The 23277-nt window shown below is 42.3% G+C and overlaps 2 protein-coding genes across 3 annotated transcripts in view; both read right to left on the reverse strand.

Annotated features, from left to right (window-relative positions):
- SLC26A4 (solute carrier family 26 member 4) overlaps nt 1-1849 on the reverse strand; it is a 29280-nt gene extending 27431 nt beyond the window's left edge. Inside the window, exons 1-3 of one of the 2 annotated variants that reach the window (XM_060279388.1) lie at nt 1639-1849; nt 603-776; nt 303-442 (exon numbers count right to left, since the gene is read on the reverse strand). In XM_060279388.1, the coding sequence (XP_060135371.1) occupies nt 303-442; nt 603-763 (301 nt within the window). In that variant the 5' untranslated portion in view covers nt 764-776; nt 1639-1849. Of the gene's footprint in view, nt 1-302; nt 443-602; nt 777-1605 lie in introns of both variants that reach the window. The other variant, XM_035126484.2, reaches the window with a different exon arrangement.
- A 7539-nt stretch (nt 1850-9388) lies between these two features.
- LOC118091079 (uncharacterized) overlaps nt 9389-23277 on the reverse strand; it is a 36213-nt gene continuing 22324 nt past the window's right edge. The window contains exons 12-15 of the mRNA XM_060279417.1: nt 22253-22385; nt 19204-19300; nt 11836-11936; nt 9389-10441 (exon numbers count right to left, since the gene is read on the reverse strand). Of these exons, the coding sequence (XP_060135400.1) occupies nt 10403-10441; nt 11836-11936; nt 19204-19300; nt 22253-22385 (370 nt within the window). The 3' untranslated portion in view covers nt 9389-10402. The remainder of the gene's footprint in view (nt 10442-11835; nt 11937-19203; nt 19301-22252; nt 22386-23277) is intronic.

The raw sequence follows: 23277 nt of genomic DNA on the forward strand, positions 1-23277 counted from the left end.
CCGAGCAACGGGAGCTCACCCCGTCGTGGGGATTTGAACCGCTGACTTTCTGATCAGCAAGCCCTAGGCTCTGTGGTTTAACCCACAGCACCACCCATCCCATAGATCCTAACTTATTTTGCTCCAAATGAAGTTGCAGCCCTGAGCTTTTCCAGATTGCTGACGAGTCTTTTAAAAAATGGTTAAGTAAATCAGGGCAGTGACTCACAACTGCAAGACAGAGTTTAGGCAACTTCATTACAGTCTCATTCCCCCCCACACCTTCTTTAATAGTAGTGGGGAAAAGATTGGATCTCTCTTACCTTGTAAAGTAGCCACAAGTCCTGTACTGACACCAGAAATTATATCGCTGAGGAGCCATTCCTTCACTCTGTACTTGGGCAGCCATTCCAAAATAGGGAACAAGGTCTTGGTTATCTGAATGGCTTTTCTTCTTGAACAGCTGCCAAGGACAAAATGTTAAATTGCTCGAGTCACACCGTGAAATGCACCTGCTCCCCTGCCTTGGCCCACCCTCATTTGATCCAGGATTCTTAAAGTTCTTAGGTGTCACCTGCCCCTGCACCCCACCAAACCGTGATGTATGGCAGCCGGTCAGTCACCTGCAAGTTTTCTGGACTCGTTCCCGGAGTGTTTTGGGCACCACCAATTTCCTCTCATTCTCCTCTTGAAAGGTAGGCTCATTGTACACGGGACGGGACACCACATAGCGACTGAGATCCGGGAGGGCTCCATCGCCTCCACCACCACCACCTGCGGCCATGTCCCTGCCCTGCCTACAGGTGGAAACAATGAAGGAGAAGGACAACATCCCCTAAGCACACGGTCTCCAGTGGCAGCCAGCCATCAAGGACAGCATGCCCTGCAAACTTCGCCCACACCTGGAAGAGCCAGGTGAAGCCAGCCTCTGGCAACACAAGCATCTTCCCAGGGGATGGAGCTTCAGAAACAGCCGGCTCCTGCTCCTCTCCAGGGACCCTCTGGCCAGCTTCTCCCTTCTGGTCAAGGGAGCCCGATTCTTTTGCTCTGAATGCCCTCTGACACCCCCCCAAAAGACACCCCCCCCAAAAAAAACTACTCAATCTGATCACTAAGGCCTCTGCTTCTTTTTATTTTCTTTCCTAAAAGCCAGAACATTCTGCACCTCTGTGTGGGGAAAAAGAACAGTCTGAGCAACTTCTCCACATGGAGAGAGTGAGCCCTTCTGACGGGTGAGCCCTTCTGACGATATTCTGGCGCCTCTTCCTTTAAGGAAAGGGCCAGGGGGGAAGCATATTTTGCTTTTTCTACTTAGGATGTAAGCTCCCAGATCCTTCTTTCCTTCTTTCCTTCTTTCCTTCCTTCCTTCTTTCATCTCCCCGGTCCCTTTCTTGCGTGGTGTCAACCTGTGGCCTCGCTCCCGCTCCGTGCGCTAGAGTCTAGCCTAGACCCATCTCCCCCTAACTGGAGTCTCCAGCTGCTTTGGGACTACAGTTCCCATCATCCCTGACCGCTGCTTTCGCTAGCTGGTCATGACGGGAGTTGTAGCCCAACCGCAAACCACCTCGGCCTCCTCCCCGCGCGCTCTGTTCGCTCCCCTTCGCATCCCGCCAAATCCGCGCTAACCGCGTCAGCTGCTCCCGTGCGCTCGGTTCCCACCGCTCGCCACAAGTCGCTGCCTCTTCGCCTCAGTCCGCCCTTGCGCGCCAAGGCAGCGCCGCTGTCCGGGTTCTGAAGCGCCGAAGGCTTCTCCACAGAATTTCTCCTTCTCCTTCTCTTTCTCCTTCTTCTTCTTGCCTTTGAAAGAAATATGCGAGCGCACCTCCTTCTCCTCCTTCTCCTCCTCCACACCTGCACTCGCCCCCAGAGCCCCGGCTTTGGCCAAGGCGTGGGACCCGCCCGCAGCATTTATACAGCCAGCCCAGCCTCAGCCGCTTAGCCTTTATTTACAGGCAAACAGAGCCGATGTGACAGGTTGCCTCCCTCCCTCCTTGCCTCCCGTTACCTGTTTCCCATTCTCAACCCCATGAACCTTTGAAGTGGAGCTGAAGGAAAAGTCTCAGGGACATGACTTTTTCTGCCCCTGATGCGTTCCAAAGTTAAGCTCTGGGCTGGCCCATATCACTCATTCATTCATTTGCAAAAATAAAAAAGCTGTGCCACCAAGTTTTTAAAAAACAAGGACATCATTCATGGCACCAAACAACATAAAATCAACAGCAAAGGTGCATTCATAAAACAAGAACAAAACACATCACAGATCACTAGGTCGGATTGATACATTTTGATAGCTGGATCCACAGGAGCCAACTCCTAGGGGCCAAGGTCCCTTTGCCCCCCCCCCCCGATTTTTAGGGGATCGGGGGCCCCAAAGTTGATGGATATTGGTATATGTGTGCCACATCATGTGACTGATTATGTGGATTACCTAAGGCCCCATATTTTATTCAACATGGCACCCCTGGGATCACCTCCTGACAAAAAGTGTGAGTGAATTGGGAGTTTTAAGCAGGAACCTAATTGTTAATTCTATAAAGGCCCTGGCCTTAGCAGGCATAATATGGCGCTCAGGAACAACTCAAGATACTCTTAGTAGTGCCATATACAGTGGTACCTCGGGTTACAAACACTTCAGGTTACAAACGCTTCAGGTTACAAACTCTGCCTACCCAGAAATAGTACCTCGGGTTAATAACTTTGCTTTAGGATGAGAACAGAAATCGTGCTCTGGCGGCATGGCGGCAGCGAGAGGCCCCATTAGCTAAAGTGGTACTTCAGGTTAAGAACGGATCTCTGGAACGGATTAAGTTCTTAACCCGAGGTACCACTGTATCTTCATGTCCCCTTTGAGGTCCAGAATAATGATCTTCAGTCAAAATTCAAAATCTGCTTTGCCACTAAGAAGCGGGTGCACACCCCACCTTAAGTTCTGAGCCACCGCAAATCAGACACCCTCAAGACTAGGAGGGAGTCCTCTATGAAAATCACTGCACCACTTCATTTTGGCCCAACAACCTGCCAAGTGTGGCACCCCTAGTGACTATGTAGAATTGAGTAAGGAACTAGGAGAAGGGGGCACACCACAAAAACTTTGGGGCCAGCTCCTATCACGGAGGCAACAAGGAGGAGATTGTAGCCTTTGGCATTGTAGCCCAATGCCAGTTTTGCTTTGGGTGCATGACATGGTCAAGTATATTGCCCCATTCAGTAATAGCCAATATATGGGGGGGGGGACAAGGAACTGAGGGAGCACCTCAAATTAAGCTTTCAACTGCTTCACATTATACACTGGCACCGTCAGATGTGCTTTATATATGACAAAACCCCTAGCAAAGCACCCAGCCCAAAATCTTCAGTTTCACCCTAGAAATACTAGCCTACTGCCCTTGTGCCAATAATTGCCAATGTATATGGAAAGGAATAAGGAACTGGGGTGCATGCATACCCTAATTAATATGCTGAGAGAATCAGGGGGTTGTTTCCTTCAAAACACCAATATTTTGTGTATGCTGTTGCATCCTTGTCCTCATGTTTGTTTATATTTTTCTTCGAGTGCACGGGCTCCTTTTCCTTCTCTTTTTCCTGATACAAGGCATATGATAACAGGAACTATAATAGCTACTAGTTACTTAGACTTTTGCTAAAGGAAAAAGTGGATACCAATTGTATAAATCAGCAGTTTTATGTGTTAGCAATAGATAAGTAAGTCACACATTGCACTTACTATTTTACTATGTGTCAAAGAGATGCCATGCTTCCTCATTGCAGAAATTGTAGTTACTGGAACTGTGCCATTTGAAACTGGAAAATCCCAACCCTACATTTGGTCCCAAAACAGTCACCACTTCTACTCCTGTGTATTTTCTGTTATGGTAGCATTTCCAGTTGGGCTGTTATGGTAGCATTTCCAGTTTTGACTCAAAGCCCAAATTTGACAATTCTTCCATGTGCTTGAACTAGTATTCTCAATTAGTATAGAAGGTGGTGCACAAAGTTGAGCCATTTCGCAGTTGCATGCTTAACAGATGCTTAGCTGAAAGGGACTCACAAAGTCCCCTGCAAAAATTGTTTATGGAAATATTTCCCCAGCTCTTGCAATTTCCCAGGGTTGTCAATGCTTTTCTTCAGTTGGCCGTGACCCCATTAGTGAAAATAAGTGGACCCTCTGCATCTTTATTTTATTTGTTCCTTATATGGTATATTAACAAATCTGCTGGCTGAACCAGGTGGAAAAATGTAAATATAGATAGGAACTGTCCCAATACAAAACAAGTAACGGAATTTGAGTTTTGTTGTAATAAATATATACATGCAGAACATTACAATAATGGGAAGTTATCACAAGTACGAATTACTGTGGCCAAGCTATCCCTGTCTAGGAACAGGTGTGGCTTGAAAACCAGCTACGGATAGGAAAAGGCACTCTATGTCACTGAAAATTATTGGGTGACAAGGTGGAATTCAGGAGAATCCTTGCTACACACATGCTTCTTCCAGAGGAGTGCAACAACATCAAGGACAGAGCATGTTTCTTAATATTGGAGGTAAAGTTGTAATGTTGGACCGGAGGAAGACTGCTGTTAATGTTTATAATAACTGGAGAACCTCTCTTGGACTTTCTGTTTGGAAGGAAAAATGAATGAAGTTGAGATGCCCGGATTTGAAGACTGGAAAAAACATCACCTAGCAGAGGGAGGAACTACTTTGGATTTAACATCTATTTGGAATAATCTTTGTAGATATAGCTGGCAGATAGTACTATATCTACATGAGTACTAAATATTACTCATTTTAAATATTTATTTTCCTTTTAATTCATTTATTATTTCCTTTAATGTTCTTATTTCTTTGCTCTCTTGCCTTTTCCTTTTCTGTTTCTTCCTTCTGCTGTTTTTGTTTCTGCTTCAGACTTTTGTATTTTGAATGGTCCTCTACTCAAGAGTTAACATACAGGTGATGGTTAGTCGATAAAGGAACCTGTGTGAGAGACAAGGAAGATCTCCCAGGGTGGGAAGGTGGGAGAAAGGGAAGCTCCCAGGTGAGAGCTGGGAGGGTTCACCTTTCTCTGTGTGGGACAAGTTAAAAAATACCTGTGAAAGAGGACTTTGTCTTATTCTCCCTCTCTCTCTTTTTGTTTTTGTTTATATTAGTTTGGTTGACATGGAGAAATAGAGCCGGGTGTTGGCTGCATACTGGTGCAGTTCATACATAAACTGATACATAGACAAATATATCAACATACTTCCATGTGTACAAATATATAATAATTTGATTCTAAATTAGATCCTACAAATCATTTATAGATGAGAAAATTTACTCATTACTTCAATGCACAACACCTTATGTGAAACTTTCTGTGTTTTTTTAAGTAGCAGGTTCTTCTTACTGTATTAAAAAAATAGAGCGAACTTAGCTTGCCATTCTCTTTTCTCTTCTTCTAATAGTGTCTGGTTTTTTTTCATTATGACTTTTCAGGTTTTTCTGCCATTGTTTATGGTGCTGTGTTTTTTTGTTTGTTTCAAATATGTGAGGCACTTTCCATGATCAACTATTATGTTTACTGGCACATTTGTATGATGTCCTTCACGTGGATAGGAAAGCTACTACCTATTCATCACCACAGCCAACTTTTGTATTACCTGCTGCTAACATCAGAAGATATCTTTTTCAGGAGACATGTCAGCATTTCTCAAACAGTAGACTGAGGACCACCAGTAGTCCTCAGTTGCACAGTCCACCCAGTGCCTCCTTATCTGTCCCGTCCCCTAGGCATGCTGCTGTCTTGGGGCTGAGGCAGAGGAGGTGAGGAATAGAGGTCTCCCTTCCCTAAAAGGGCCAGAGATGAAGGAAACCAGAAAAAGATAAAAGGCTCATTTTTCAACTGTGAATAGAAATGCTTTTATTTAAAAATAAAAGTAAACTGTGAATAGAAAAGAACTGCGTGTAAAGTTTTAAGAACTCCTGCTGAGCCAGAGAAACTACAGCCACACACATGTAAACTATCCCTCTGGTGTACATCCATCTCAGTTTGTACATTTTTGTACAATTCCTGAGAGGTTTTTAACCATTGTATTTATGTGATATAACTACTGATGGCCCCATAAGAGAGGGAAATATCAGTACAGCAATTCATGTCCCTACTGGGAGGAAAAAACTGACTTTTAAAGAAACCAATCCCTTTGCAACGGACAGCTGAATGGTAGAGCAACTATTATATATGTGCAAAACTATTGACCAGGAACTTTTTATAAGCCATTTCCCTTTAAATTTATTGGAATTACTTGTGCAGCTGCAGTTAACTTAAATGGAGTCTGTGCCATGGTGCATACAATAAAACAGCTAAAGGCAAAGTATTTGGATAGACTAGTATCTTGCGTTTGTGGTCACTCTTCTTGCCTGGGACCATCATATCAGTTTGCTTGGCCTCCACTCATTGATGTGGATCCACTCATGGGATGTTTTATCCCATGTCGATGGCCTTTCAGCTGATTCCCTGGTGGCCCACAAGGGCTATTGACTGACTGGCTCCGAAGCGCCCTCTCCGATTGCATGGAGCCCGGACAGCCCCGTGGTTTTCTGCAGAGCTGAGGGCGATGAAACAGTTCCGGTGGCGGAAAACTCATTCTGAATCAGACCGGACACGGGCTAGAGCTCAACTTTGAGCCTACCAAGTGGCCGTTTCTATCGCATCTGCAGAAAACAGCGGGAGGAGACTGTTCCAGGTGGTTCGCAATCTATCCATACCACCTTCGTCATCGGGGCCTGGTAGGGACCCCAATATCTCCTGCAATGCTTTTGCAAAGTTTTTTGCAGATAAAGTCACTCAGATTCGGAGGGAGGTAGACTCCACCGTGGGAGCAGGGCCGGGGCGGGAGAGTGCTGGAGCCCTGTCTAGTCATGTTTTATGGGATCAGTTTCAATCTGTTACCTCCGAGGATGTGGACAGGCTTCTTGGATGAGTGAAACCGACCACCTGTCTCCTTGACCCTTGACCATCCTGGGTAATAAAAGCAAGCTGGGAAGGGCTGGGCGATGGGCTTTACAGGGTGGTAAATGCTTCCCTCTATGAGGGAGTATTCCCAGACCCGCTGAAAGAGGCGGTCATTATACTGCTTCTTAAAAAAACATCTTTAGACCCAGCAAATATGGCCAACTATCGCCCAGTCTCAAATCTACCATTCTTGGGCAAGGTGATTGAGCGAGTGGTTGCTGAACAACTCCAGGCACGCCTGGAGGATGCGGACCATTTGGATCCCTTCCAATCAGGATTCAGGCCTCATCATGGGACTGAAACTGCCTTGGTCGTGCTGGTTGATTATCTCCGGCGGGCTAGGGACAAAGGTGAGAGCTGTTTCCTAGTTCTGCTGGATCACTCAGCGGCCTTTGATACAATCGACCATAACATCATTCTGGACCGTCTACAGGGGTTGGGAGCTGGAGGGACTGTCATACAGTGGTTCCGCTCCTTCTTCCTGGGTCGTGTTCAGAAAGTGGTGGTGGGGGATGAGTGTTCAGACCCCTGGGCTCTCACTTGTGGGGTGCCTCAGGGTTCCGTCCTCTCCCCCATGCTTTTTAACATCTATATGAAGCTGCTGGGAGAGATCATCAGGGGTTTTGGGCTGGGTGTTCATCAGTATGCGGATGACACCCAACTCTATCTCTCTTTTAAATCAGAACCAGTGAAGGCAGTGAATTTCCTGTGTGAGTGCCTGGAGGCGGTTGGAGGATGGATGGTGGCTAACAGATTGAGGTTGAATCCTGACAAGACAGAAGTACTGTTTTTGAGGGGCAGGGGGGAGGCGGGTGTGGGAGACTCCCTGGTCCTGAATGAGATAACTGTGCCCTTGAAGGACCAGGTGCGCAGCCTGGGAGTCATTTTGGACTCACAGCTGTCCATGGAGGCACAGGTTAATTGTGTCCAGGGCGGCTGTCTACCAGCTCCATCTGGTATGCAGGCTGAGACCCTACCTGCCCGCACTGTCTCACCAGAGTGGTGCATGCTCTAGTTATCTCCTGCTTGTACTACTGCAATGCGCTCTATGTGGGGCTACCTTTGAAGGTGACCCGGAAACTGCAATTAATCCAGAATGCAGCAGCTGGACTGGTGACTGGGAGCGGCCGCCGAGACCACATAACACCAGTCCTAAGAGACCTACATTGGCTCCCAGTACGTTTCCGAGCACAATTCACACAATTGGTGCTGACCTTTAAAGCCCTAAACGGCCTCGGTCCTGTATACCTGAAGGTGCGTCTCCACCCCCATTGTTCAGCCCAGACACTGAGATCCAGCGCTGAGGACCTTCTGGCGGTTCCCTCACTGCGGAACGCCCTCCCATCGGAGGTCAAGGAGATAAACAACTACCTGACATTTAGAAAACACCTAAAGGCAGCCCTGTTTAGGGAAGTTTTTAATCTGTGATATTTTAATGTATTTTGTTACTTGTTGGAAGCCGCCCAGAGTGGCCGGGGAAACCCAGCCAGATGGGCGGGGTATAAATAATTAATAATATTTGCACCCACAGACAAGACCTTGTAGATAATCCCCTGCTTCCCTGATTTCAGGTGTGCAAGGCACAGTGGGATTGCGTTGTTCCATATTACTTCAAAGAGTAGCACGGGGAATTGGTGGGGACAGGACAAGAGCTAGCACAAATGGAAGTTCCATAAAATCCCAAACAAATGCATTTCCCACTGGTTGAGATTGCAAATATTGCACATAAAAACACTGTGGTAGGCAAATTTCATTGTGCGAGGGAGAGGGAGAACAGATCCTCAGGTTGTATCCTCATCCTTCAGAGTAGCAGTTGTCACAGAAAATATATATTGTCACAGCAATATATCACCACTACAGGTCGTAGAGTAGGCAGGATCTTTAATGCAAGAACTCAACAAATGTATTGTCATAACTTGGCAGTGCCTTTACTAAGTTTTGCAATAAAAATTTGGTGTTCAGTACAGTCCCCAGAATTTGCAAGATCAGCTTATTGGGGTGCGTCATAATGGTATTGAAACAGCAAACATTTGGGTGCAGGTTTCAAGAGAGAATCAGCAGGCTCAAATGCAACAGATTTCACTTTTCTCTCGTATGCTGAAGAAACTAGAGAAACCCAAAACTCAAAATTTACTTACACAACCAACATTCTCCCCAACAAGCTCAGATGCCTATAAACATGAAACTGCATACTCATTGCACTTTTTGGTATTAGTATACAGAAGCACAGTTCTAAATTTTTGATTTTTTAAAATTTAAAATACCTGTTCCTCCCTTACAGAGTGTACCATAGTATTTATTTGGGCTAGTTTTGCCCGAATAAATTCTCATGGAATTATTTCACTGTCACAGGAGCAAAGTAAACACAGCAGTTTGTTGTATTATGAATTCCAAGTTAAGACACGTAGAAAGATAAACCAAGCTTAAACAATCTCTTTATTAACAAATCAACATCCAAGCAGCATACTGGAACCAATGTAAAAAATAAAATCTTTCAGTTGCAGATAATGAAGGTTTTAAGAAAGAAACAATGTCACAAATAACTAATCACCATAAAAGCCTGTTTTGTAAGTTACATATATGTGTTTTTCAGGGGTATCACCCACTGCAGAAAGAAAATACAACATATTCAAATTCTTGAATACATGAAGTAGATAAAGTATACTATAGTAAAAATCTAAAGATGGGGAAAGAAGAAACTCTCAATTATAAATAACTATAGTTAATTAACTATGTAATTAAATGTGAAGTCCTTTAAAATTTATTTTAATGCTTTTTACTGTTTGTCAAGTTATCTGGACGTAGCATGTTTCACTGTGATCTAGCATTATGGTTTGATGTAGTTTATAAAGCCTTCTCTACATTGCTATAGCTGGCGGTTGTACAATCTCTCCTACCTTTTTCAGTTTCAGTGTAAAACAGTGCATAGAAGCTGAACAGTAGTTAATGGAAATTTTCATTTTAAACTGCTTTACATTTTCCTTATAGGATTTTTCACAGTATACTGACAGCACACCCCTTACTGGTCTGCATCCAAATAACCACACAAATAAAGCTGTGTGCTCAAAGGAGGTATGGACTTTTATTTCTTGATCACCAGCCCTCCAATGGACATGACAAATCTCTTTTGCAGCTTAATGGAGTTTGTGTGACATGCCATGGGAATCTGCCATTCAAATAAAAACAAGAACAAAAATCAAAGCAAAACTTCCACTGCGCCTTTGACACAAGTAAAGTAGGTCTTTGGATCCTAGCCACTATTTCCATTGCAAAATAAAATATGTTTGGCAATCTAGCGTTTCAGCTACGAATGCAGAGCATTTCCCTTTAAAGAAAATAGACCTTGTTTTTATAAAGCTTTGGAGAGTAAAGACAGGAACAAGAGACGATTCATGTTGATGCACGTGTATTAATGATGTCCTTGTACTGCATTTACTGGCCTTTCTTTTCACGTTTTCCACCTGAAGAACACTGTAAAGGTAAGGAGACACATGTGAGAAAAGGAATGAAGCTATCTTTATACAGGGTAACTTGTGCATCAGGATGAAACACAGAGTTAATGTGTACACTATGGGCTGCCAATCCCTGGCATGTTTGGAAACCTGAGAAACTGTTGTGGGCACCACTCATCCTCCACTGCAAACATATACACACCAGTGCAAACTTTCACACGTGCACAGTCCCCCTCTCCATCTCTCCACCTTAAAAAAAAGGTTTGAAAAAGGCTGCAATCTTGAGGAAGATACTAACTCTCAACAATTAGGCTTGGGATAGGAAAAGCTCTCTACTATAGCCAATAAAATATTTCATTCAAGCCTAAGTTTGGCAGGGGAGTGGGGTTGCAATGAGGAAGGGAAGGCTAAGCTCTCCACCTGTGGCCACCCCCTCTGAAAATGCTCCTCTCCTCAGCAATTAAGCTTCAAAGAAGTATTCAATTGGCTCCAATAGAAGGCTTTTTCAAGTCTTATTGCAGTATGTAGGAGCATTGTCAGCATAAAGGTGTCACAAAATTGCCTCTCCGCCAGTGCAATTAGCCTTGTAAAAAGTACCCTAATAAGCTACAATTGATGGTTTTGCTCAACTCTAACTTGTTTATTGTGAATGTTCCTATCTGGGCTGTTTTGTTCCTCCCAGCTAGTGGGCAGAAGAAACAAAACACAATCCCAGGTTTAACATTATGTTGGAACCAGGGATCAAAGCATGATCAGTAAGCCGAAAACAAACCTTGGCAAAGATCATGGCTTGCTGGGAGTGAAGCAAACCATGATCTTGAGGTTTAAACCTATCTCTTGTTGGTTTTTGTACTGTTTTCAAAACTATTTTCAGTGTTTTTCATGGTATGTTTCTAAACTGTCTTGAGATACAAGTGAAAGGCAATTTATAAATTAACAAAATAAAGAAATGGTTTAGGCATAGTGCTAAGTTTAGGCATACTGCTAAGATACTGTTGCTTGTTTCCTCCCCATATGAGTGAAAAGCAGGGGTGACATGCTTGCGTATTGTAAACCATGATGGTTTATGGTTTACTGTGACATGTGAACCAAATTCAGAATCTTTTTAATGAAGGGGAAACCCCCTTTTTGAGTTTCTTCCTCTTCCTCTGTGCTACTATTCAAGGGACATACAATATTATTGATGAAATAATTCACGTTTGTTTTAAAACAAAGTAAGTTCCAGTTCAACAACTGTTCTGGGAAAACTTAAGAGTTAAGTATTCTCATTATTCTGAAATAACATTGTCCAGACATACACAAAATTAAAGATTGTTGTCTGATAAATTTTATTTTGGATCCAACACACACAACACGGCTAGTCTAATTCCAGGAAGTCTTGCTCCAGCAAATCAACTGCTTCTACCACCTTACCCGCATTCTGTTGTATTCTTTTGTAAGTTGGTCATATTCTTTTCTAAGGCCTTCACACCGCTTCTGAGTTGTAGAAAAGTCATCTTTGGCCTTGCTGAGAGCTGCACAACACAGGAGTAGTATTATTCAACACATGAATAACAGCATTAGGACAAAATACTTGTGCATTAAATGATACCTGGTTTGGTGGGTGTTTTTTTTTAAGATTACAGTACTATATATAACAGGATAACAAATGACTGCCGCATGTCAGAAAATCCTTGCCAATGGGTGCTTTTACATAACTGATGTTCAACACATACTAACTGCATAAGGGGGATACAACAGAATGCTGAAGTTTGTGTGAAAAATGTGAAAGGTCAGCTTGGATGAGAAAAACGTCACGTCTAGAGACCTGTGTGCTGATGGAAGGAAAAAGGAGCTTCAGGTGCTGAACGGAAAGTGGCATAGGGAACAGATGAGATAGTGAAGCATTGCTGTAAGTTCTGTTATAATAGTATGGTTTTGGTGGTGCAAGACTACTATATATGGTTTAATACGTCAAAGCCTTCCTATTTTATAATACATTATTAAAAAGTACTATTAAGAACACTATCCTCCAGTTTTTAACAAAATAAAAAAATTCCTTCAGTAGCACCTTAAAGACCAACTAAGTTTTTATTTTGGTATGAGCTTTCGTGTGCATGCACACTTCATCAGATACACGAAAGCTCATACCAAAATAAAAACTTAGTTGGTCTTTAAGGTGCTACTGAAGGAATTTTTTTTGTTTGTTTCGACTCAGACCAACACGGCTACCTACCTGTAACTCCTATTTTTAGAATATATCACAAGGTGGTGTAAATTTTAGAAGCAATTGAAGGTTTTTTTAAAAAAGTAATTGACTCTATAGCATTTATTCATGTTAAAGAAGTTGCCATTATATTAGATTGCAAAATCCATTTTTCGGCAACTTGATCCAACAGTAACTAATTACTGACTATTTTATGAAGGACTGGCAAGGCACTCTAGTTGTAACTAAAAACAATCCTGTCTTTAATCATAACCAAGATATCTGGAGATAGTTGAAGGTGAGCACAGAAAAACATTTATTGCATTGTTGCTATGTTTTGACAAAAATACACTTGTGACAGGATGGGTGAGGTCTTCTTAGCAGAAGAATGTCAAGGTCCAGCATACGAAAAACCTTCCTCGTCTAGACTTAGAGCTATAAGATGACATTCTGGGGGAGTTAGTGGGATGTGGGTGGGCAGGTAAGCACTACAGTGCCTATACAAAATTGCATGGAATTCCCGCCCCCCCCAAGGGGCTGCTTTCCAATGTGAGCAGAATGTGAGCAGATTGTGAGCAGTTCAGATTCCCTAGCTTCTTCAGTAGCCTGCCCGTCTGTCTCCTGGCCCCATTCCACTCCAATCTCTGCTTCACCCTGTTACCTCTACAGCTTCCAACACCTCCTCCTCCCAGTCTGCGCCCTCTAACTACTCCTCATTGTCCCATCACCACTCGCCTGGCTCTGAGCCTTCTTCCCCTGGGATGCCCCTTGGGGGTACCCCAGCTGGTCCCTCCCACCAGCATCCAGCCAGCCCATGGCATCATGCTAGGCTCCCTTCACCCCTATTATCCTAATATTCCAATGAAACGTAACATAAAATAGTGAGTGTTCAAGTGTACAAAATGGTTAAAGAAATACAACAAATTTAATACTGGCATACACTTCTCTTCAAATACAGTGGACGCTTGGGTTGCGAACGTGATCTGTGTGGGAGGCACGTTCGCAACCCGCAGCGTCCGCAACCCACAGTGCCGTGTCTGCCCATGCTCGGGTCATGATCCGGCGCTTCTGCACATGCGCAAAGCATAATTTAGCACAACCCCCGAAAACCGGAAGTAACCCATTCCGGTACTTCCAGGTTCGGCGCAGGGCGGAACCTGAAAATGCACAACCTGAAGTGTCTGTAACCCAAGGTATGACTGTTTACCACGGACAACATAATGACACCATTTCAGTTATATTTTTCTGTTCTCAATGTCCTTAGAAATAGGAAGCAACCTTCTGCGGACCAACTCACTGAAATGGGGTAGAATTGCTCTGAAGTTGCCGGAAGGCTGGGTTTTCATTTTACTGCATCTGAGTGGAGTGTTTGAACGGCTTTTTTACATGCTATGAAAAGGTTATTTGTCCCAAGCCACATTTAGCAGAGTAAAATAGACACACTTTCAGTAGAACTTGCATTAAGCTTCAGTCGAAACAAAAGGAAGTTGTTCAGCAGTGCCTGGAACACTGCACCCTAAAGTCACCCGTGAGTTGTAGGTCCCTTGAAGGTGAAATATTTTCGCTACCTGTAACAGAGTGCTTATTACCACATACACCCTATAATAAGCATTTGCCAATGTAGTTCAAAAGACAAGCATGCATTAACAAATGCATGTGAGCTGTAAAAATAGCCCAGCCGAATGTCTAAGGATTTTACCAGGGTATAGGAAAAACTTATTTTCAAACTCAAACTAGGAGTGCGTACTGCTTGCTAGTGTTGGTTCACCAGCTATGGGTCATTCCTGGACTGGGATAGTCTGGAATCAGTAATCCAAGCTCTAGCAATCTTGCATTTGGATTACTGTAATGCATTGTATCTGGGGCTGCCATTGAAGACTGTCTGGAAGTTGCAGAATGAAGCTGCTCAGTCAGATGGGAACATGTAACAGTTTTGTAACACCAATCTGAGAAGCACTGCAATGGCCATCTGTGTGCTACCGGGGCTGGTTCAAGGTGCTGGTGAAGGCTAAAGTGTATATATTATAGGGCTTATATATCTACAGGATCGACTTCTATAAAATAAGCCAAGTCAAGCATTAAAATCAGCAGGGGGCTTTGCTTATGCCCTAACCCCCAAGGATTCACCATACAGGGCTGCACAACAAGGCCTTCCAATTCTGGAAGCCCCTTCTCCTAGGATATGTTTGTGTTCCTTGCTTTATTATTGTAAGGGGGTGGGCTTACAGGGAACAGCCACCCCTCATCAAATCCAGCTCTTCGAATGGCTCTGACAACAGTGGAGGGACAGGAGACAGGAAGGAGGAAGTGAGTGGAGCGGGGCAGGGCTCAGGCAGCATCCAAGAGCACTACCTGCAGCCTGTAATACCAGCAAGGAAGGAGGGGCCAGCAGAGAGTTCCAGCGGGGAAACAGCAGAGGGGCGTCCCTTCAAATTCACCCCGGAACTAAGGTGATCAGCGGCTCACAAACGCAGGGGGCGGAGATTTGGGGTCCCCAAACTACTCTGCTGGGGGAGGAGCCGAAAAGCGCCATTGGGAGAACCTGATAGTACTGAATAGACATGTTTTCATGAAGCTCTTGCACTGTAAATAACTTTCACAATAAAAGCATTATGTCAAGATGGTTTGGAGTGTCGTTGCTCGAGGGTAGCTAGCAACCTCCCTGAAAATTATGATCAGATGTCAGTTGAATATGGTGGGGGTTTTTTACTCTGACATTTTACAAATAGAGGCTAGATTATTTCAATACTGAACAGCAACAAATGGTTTTGCTGTGTTTTAATGGTTCTGAATTTTATACATATTTTCAAGTACAGTATGTTGGCTATTGTACCTTTTTATTGCATATGTTTTGTACATCGCCCCAAGCTCCTTTGGCATAAAAGGAATGAATAAAAATGTTTCGGCTATCTGATGCAGAGACAATGTTGGCAATTCAGTTGCTAACTACTGTAAATTAGGACAGAGCCACTGGCAGCCATACTAACATGAATCTTTAGGATGCCAGAGCACAATATCTGATACAAAGTTCTGCTTATATATAAAGAGTGAATGAATTTTGCATTTTACATGTAATGCTGGGTTTACATATAACACACATTCATGAAAGAATGTATAACCTATCACACTATAGAGAAACCAGAGGCCCACAGCCCAGGCTTTAGTTAATAAATTCCCTATGCACTGAATGGGCCTTCAATAGACTTTGGGAAAATCTCCTCTCCCTGTCTGTTGCTTGCCCTACTCTTTCTCCCCAGCAGCGTTCCAACCTCCAGCTCACACTTTTCTCCTGTCTTCTGCCAGTTTCTACCACCCCAACCACACTCTTTCCACCCAGAGTTTTAACAAGATCCCCTATCTGACACTTGCCCTTCCCTGCGGCACATGTCTGTCCATCCTCTTTCATGGATTTATTGCCTGCTGAGAGGTTCATGGTTGCAAACTCAGTAAAATATAGTGTATGGTTATATATTCTCATGGCATGTTTATATGGCAAACAGAAGCCTTATGAGTAGCTTTAGGTTAAATCACAGTCATTTGAGAATAGGGCCCATCATTCAGCCTGGACACTGAGATCTAGCTCCAAGGGCCTTCTGGAGGTTCCCTCACTGAGAAAAATGAGGTTACAGTGAACCAGCCTTCTCGATAGTGCAACTCCCTTCCTTTAAATGTAAAGGAAATAAATATCTGACTCTTAGAAGACACCTGTTCGGTGAAGTCAATGTTTGATGTCGTATTGTGTTTTAATTTGTTGGAAGCCGCCCAGAGTGGCTGGGGTAACCCAGTCAAATGGGCAACATATACATATACATATTATTATTATTATTATTATTATTATTATTATTATTATACCTGCTGCTATATATGGGACATCTCCTAGATGATTTAGAGCTACTGGAGAAGTCTGGAACCAAAGCAACACAAGTTTTACATGATTCTTAATCATTGCCCAGTAAGAAAGAAGAAACCACAGTCCATATGTAACCTTTCTATGCCCCTCTTCATAAAGTAAATAAGCAAGTTTGTCAACTTTTATAAAATGACTTTAAATTATTTCAGCCATCTTTGATGCTGAAACGCTGCAACATAACTTTCTTTTTCATTCCCTCTACCAACCCACCTGCTAGGTGGGTGCTAGGTTAGGTGCACATTTGGAGGGCAATTGGAGGGATTGGGGCAAAGATAAAGGTTTTGTTGCACCAGCAGAACATAATTCAATCCTTTAAACCTGAATTTAAGAGCCTGTATTTAAACTTCAAATAAGACAACTGCCTGCCATTGGTTCTTTAGGAAAATGTCAGTTAAAAAACTGAACACATTCAGGAACATCAATATTTTCCCTCTCTTGTGTCAGTTCTCGTGTCAAATTTTACAAAGCTACTTTCAATTTTGATCATAAAAATGACTTCGTTGTTGCAACATCATAAGTTAACTTGCTGCATAGTTGTCTGAATGAACAGAGGAAAAACTCTATAGCAAAGAGTTCATCAAGGAGAGCAATGTTATTACATTTATTTTGTATACAAGCTATGTCTGTTTATAAGAGACAGCAAACATTGTGTTAACGTTACTTTTCCCTTCTCATTTGAAATGTCATCCTTTTTTTTCAGAACACCCGATACATAGAAGCATGTAATTAAAACTCAGAATTAAACAGGTATACCATCGTGTGTTGCAAATATATATAAATGAACACAGGCGTCAATACTTCTACTATTAAGCATTTTTATCGCATATTTCAAGGGCTTAAATCACCCATCAACAACCTTTATAAAATCCTAAAGGGCCAACATTATTCCTATATTGGATGGGAGATGGACTGAGAGAACAATGACATGCCAAAGGTGTCTGAATTCAGAATTGTCTAAATTGCAGATTGAGTTCCTAATCATAACAAATCATAACAGCTCTCATGCTTACATGATTATCTAGTAATTAAGTTTGCGTGCATATCAGGGAAGGACAACATCGCCTGACCACCTTGACTGGAGGAGCTGGCAGTGTTACAAGTGTCACATAATACCTGTTCTGCATTTGTAAGAACTTGATCTTTTAATTGCAGCACCTACACTTTGGAACTCCTTGCCTATTCATATCAGACAGGAGACTTCACTGTACTCTTTTTGCCACCTGCATTTTGTTTGTTTGTTTGTTTGTTTATACAAGTTTAGTCATATGTTTAAAAAGTAGATGCAAGTTTTAATCTGCTTTTAACACCGCCTTCTTGGGTAAGATGCTTAAGAGGGTGGCAGGCACACAGCTCCAGGTGCCCTTAGAAGTGAAATAACTAGACCTATTTCAATCCGGTTTAGGTTCACTTCTAGCCCTTGGTCACCCTTACAGGCGCTTTTCGTTGGGACAGAGGGAAGATATCCCTGTCGATTTTCCTTAATCTTCCTCAGTAGCTTTTGTTACCATCAACCATGGTATCTTACTGGATTGGCTCTATGGGTTAGAAGCTGAGGGTACAGTGGTTCCATTTCTCTGTAAAGGACAGATTCCAGAAATTAGCATTTGGTGACCTGTGGAGCCTCTAAGGCAGTTGTAGTTTGGGGTCCCATAAAGTTCCATCTTGTCCCCCATGCTCTAACGTCTATAAAAAGCTACTGTGGGATGCCATCAGGGGACTGGAAGAAATGTGCCAATGGCACGCTAGTGACACCCAGCTCCAATTCTCCTTGAAAATGATTCAGAAGCCACATTTAGTACATGGCAGCATTATTTTAAAAGCCTCCAAAATTTGGATACAATAATCTGTATTCAGCTGACAGCTTCATTATGTATTTATAACTTGCAGGGCTAGTAGTATGAGAAAAAACATTTTGAGCTTCCTGAATGAAAGCCAGAATACAAATGTTCATGTGTTCTTATTTCTAATCAACCTCACAATTAAATGTTTGGAATCACTCCAAATTCTGTGGGTTTGAAAGTGTTCATGAAAGTCAGTATAAACTAGGATAGAGAGTTGTTCCAGCTAGGATTTTGAAATAGATGCATTTGTAAGTTTGCTTTAAAATACATAATGGTTATGCAATGTTCTGCACACAGCCAAAGAAGTACATTTTAGTTGTCTGGGCTTCACAAGGTCAGGAGCAATGCTATACAAGACCTACATTTCAGCCTAGTAAATATACAGAAGGGTAACAGATCTCGCAAGATCCAGAACTAACACACACAATCAGGAAAAAATCTGCCTTATCTCAGTGTTGTTTCATCAAGACAGCCCAAGTCAAACACAGAAGCAAACAGTAAGTGAGGGGATCTTATTACGAGAAGGGGAGAACAATTTTGTGTCTCTTCTGTTCCTCTTAAAGAAATGTTACTTTCAGTTCATAACTTCAGACAGTTTATGTTGTACATTTTAAAAGTAATTCCTTCATACTAGCACAAAGACCTGACCTCAGGCTTAATCTTTGTCTTTTGTTTTGCTATGTTATTGGTTTTCTTCTGCTCCTGCATGGCACTGATCTGGGCCATCACCCAGCACTTTACTGACAAAGAACCTTTATACCATCTTTTATGGTCAAAACCCTCTTTTGAGGACTTCCAACATAGAAAACCACAAGATAAAGCAGTGTGAAATGGCAAAAAAGTACCATGTGAAGTTTTCTTTAATTCGTCTTTCAGATTTTTCACTTCTTCCTGTAGCTCTTCGTCAGACACCTCTCCAATGTCACATTTAGCTTTCATTGACTGGTAAAAGGAAAAATATTGGTTACTTTTCCTGATTACAATTACTGTTTCAAAGTAATTGTAACAATAAGAAAAAGTGAAACAGGTGCAATAAAAATCAGAGCCAAACCTACATTTTGCTTTTTTTCTTCAATGGTGATTTGGAAGAAACACAGTAATTTGCATAACACACATTCTGCTCACCTAGACCCATCATTTTATAAACAAAGGTTCTCATTTCATTTTCCCTAGTGCTACGAATGCTTCTGTATTAACCTTTACCTGATACCGAATAAAGACCTTTGCTGCTATGGACTTCCTATCAATTCAAAATATTAGAGACCAACCCAATTTCAAGAATAAAATATTTACATATGCCTTAACAAAAATACATGAAGAAAAGCATTAATTACTTAGAGTTACAGATATGTTTTGTTAAAATCTTTATAATTAGTAAGTCAAAATGTTTGGCGTCTTCTTCATTTTGTTCAGGTTTGACACTTTAACTACCCTGTTTCTCCGAAAACAAGACATAGCCATAAAATAAGCCGCAGCAGGATTTTTAAGCATTCAAGGAATATAAGCCTTACCCCGAAAATAAGCCATAGTGATAGGCGCAGCAGCAATGCCGGCTGCAGCAGCAGGAGGAGGGAAAAAATAAGACATCCCCTGAAAATAAGCCATAGTGGTTTTTTTGAGGAAAAATAAATATAAGACGGTGTCTTATTTTTGGAGAAACGCGGCATATTTGACACATTCATCTCTTCTTGGCCTTGCCTTTTTTAGCCTCCATTTAATTGCCACTTTAACTTTCAATTAAGAGCTTTTTCAAGCAGGGAATCTGGACAACATGCAAAGCTGTTCACCTGCTTGAGTAATAGGACTTTTGGTCCCCCAACCTTCCAGTGCAAGTTTTGGATGTGCACAGGGAGTGAAAAGGAAGGATATGCCCTACTGCATTACTGGACATTCGTTTGCACTATGTTGGATCTCACCCCTGGACCATTTTACATACAGTGGTACCTCGACTTACGAAGACGATCCGTTCCGTGGCGCTCTTCGTAAGTCGAAGTCTTCGGGTGTCAAAGCGCCCATTCTACGCATCCGCGAAGCGCGATTTTGCGCTTCTGCGGACCACGTGCTATAAAAAGCCATGAGTATTCATATGCATTTCATAAATGTGTTTCTCCTTCAAAACTGAATACTGCACACACAATAATAGTCATCATAATTTTATTATTTATACCCCACCCATCTGGCTGGGTTTCCTGAGCCACTCCGGATGGTTGCATTTGTGTTTCCCATGTATAGTCTTGCTTGATGGAATGAAACTGTGCATGCAGAGCTGATTCAACGGCTGACTTTGTCAGCTATATTTTATGGTGATGGGGAGCTGAATCCAGAGCCTTCTTTCCTCCCTCCATTCCAAACAACTGACCATCAAAGTTTCTATCTCCATGTTTAATCTGTGTGTATGAACACAGATCATCATGTGTAGGATGAGGTTAATAGGATCACAGCCCAAGTATGTAACACTATTCCTGCCATCTGTTTGTTAATATTTTCTGTGCTACCAAAATGAAACAAGATTATAGCGAAGACAGTGGCAATGTGTCTTTACCCATGTGAAATTAAGGCTTGGGATGCTTCCAGATTAGCAGTTCCTAATGGCACCCACTCATTGTAATTCCATTGTAAACTAGATGAAGAATTACAGCTGACTTTCTATACTTCAGAAGGGTATAGCACTGTGTGTGCGTCCATCCACACTACCAGTGGGAATTAGGGGTGAGACAACTCACTTAATCACACTAATGCTAATCTTAACCCAGCACATCTCAAAACTAATGCTAAAACAATCTATTAGCTGCAGAGATTAAGCTACTGTTATGCAGGTTGAAAAAGACAGAAGCAGCATAGAGGAAACACTGGAGGATGATTTTGGTGGCAACATCATGCAGATGACCCATAAACAGCAAGCAAACAAAGCAATTCCACAACAAACACCTAGTGTGGAATCACTCTTGGTTTACACATGCAGCAGAACGAACGTGACCACCTCAGAATATGAGAGGCATTGAAGAGGGGGGGGGGAAGAATGAGTTCATCAAATGCTGAAGATCAGATCTTTTAAAATGATTCCCTGTATTAAGAAGTCTCTGTACAAAGAAAACAAGCACAGAAATGGAATCCCTCACCTGAAGTGACTCAGTGTATTCTAGCATCAGGTTCCTCTAGACTAGGCCTATGAGGAAGCAGGGCCAAACAGATTCTGAGCTGCTAAGAGAACTAAAAACACTTTGTTCCACTTTTATATTGTTTGAAAAGTGATTGAGACATGAAGATATGACTAATGTTTTGTGTCAAAATTGTTAATGGATTTTAGTGTGAGCTCTCTTTAAAAAAATCCATGAGGTCTGAGGGTGTTGTAAATTACTGTGCAAAATATATTACAAAAATTCCAAACAAGCCTTGCAGTATCTATTCAGAAAGGTGACAAATGAATGATTAAACAGTACCACCCCAATACTGCAAAATGTTTGCTTTATGGCTTTAGAAGAAATTGTTATTGTCATTTGGAGGGGACGGGGACTGCATAGCACCCAGGTCTAATTCACAAGGCTAGTATGACTAGCTTTCTTTAACACACACACACACACACACACACACACACACACACACACACACACACACACAAATAAGGTGGTCAAACTACAAGTTGTCATTGGTTTACCTGAAGTGGCTTGTCTGAAGTAGGACAAACCACAACCTGCAGTCAGATGACATGCTAAGACAAACCATGGCTTAGCTCACATCAGCAGCACTGCAGGTGGATCAACGCAGTCCCTTTCTCCTCTCCAGGAACCCTCATACTCACGCATTCACGCTTAGCTTAGAGCAGCATGCAAACCAGGTCAAAGCGGTAAAATGCACTTAAAAACAAAACACAACCCATTCAACTGTGAAACATACTTGAAGTTTTTCATTCTCTTCCAAGCACTTCTTGGCAACTTGGTTGATATTTTCTACTTCCATTTCTAGAGCTTTCTGGTCTCCCATCTTTTTTGCCAATGAAGTGATAAGGGAAATGGTACGTCTCAGTACACTGGAAACCAGAAAAGCCACGAACCCATTAGAAAAGAATACAATATCAATGTATAAGTCGTGTTATAATGTTTTTTTAAAAAGTTTTCAATAACTTTTTACTTTAAATGCTGAGAAAAGATGCTCTGTTATGTGAAACATGAACTGCTTAATTTTTTTAGATGCTATTACAACTTACAGCTGAACCAGGACCTAGATTGGCCAGGTGCTTTGAAGTCATTTTATCATTCTAAATCTAAACACTAAATGTGAGCCCCAATTACTGCCAAATAGCCATCGCTATTCAGAAAATAAAAATACATTTTATTAACAACCATTCTTTCCCCTGGGTTATTGTCTGAACTCCGCAGCAGTAAAGGTACATTAGTTTCAGTTTCGCTAGTTGCAGTTAAATCAGAGAGCATAGAAATCCTATACTCACATTGTGCTCGGGGAAAGAGATACGCCAGTTATGACAATGGAATGAACTTAGTACCGTATGTGGAGAAAGGAGAAGCAAACAAGGAAATGCCAAAACAGCCCAGAATTGACGTATCATGGCCATAGACTGCAGGAGTACAGAATGAGCGAGGAACCATTTTCAGGAGGAGGACCACCTTACCCCAGAGAAAAACTATCACCCACACAAAATCACATGCAAAAAAGCTATTTTTTCATTACAATAGATGCATACGTTTAATTCTTAGTTGCTCCACTAGAGCAGGCATCCCCAAACTGCGGCCCTCCAGATGTTTTGGTCTACAACTCCCATTATCCCTAGTTAACAGGACCTGTGGTCAAGGATGATAGGAATTGTAATCTAAAACATCTGCAGGGCCGAAGTTTGGGGATGCCTGCACTAGAGTTTCACCTTTCACTTTCCTCACAGGCTTAAAAAGTGAAGTTTGAAAGAG

The sequence above is a fragment of the Zootoca vivipara genome, chromosome 10 (genome assembly GCF_963506605.1).
Source record: "Zootoca vivipara chromosome 10, rZooViv1.1, whole genome shotgun sequence".
Taxonomy (NCBI): Eukaryota; Metazoa; Chordata; class Lepidosauria; order Squamata; family Lacertidae; genus Zootoca; species Zootoca vivipara.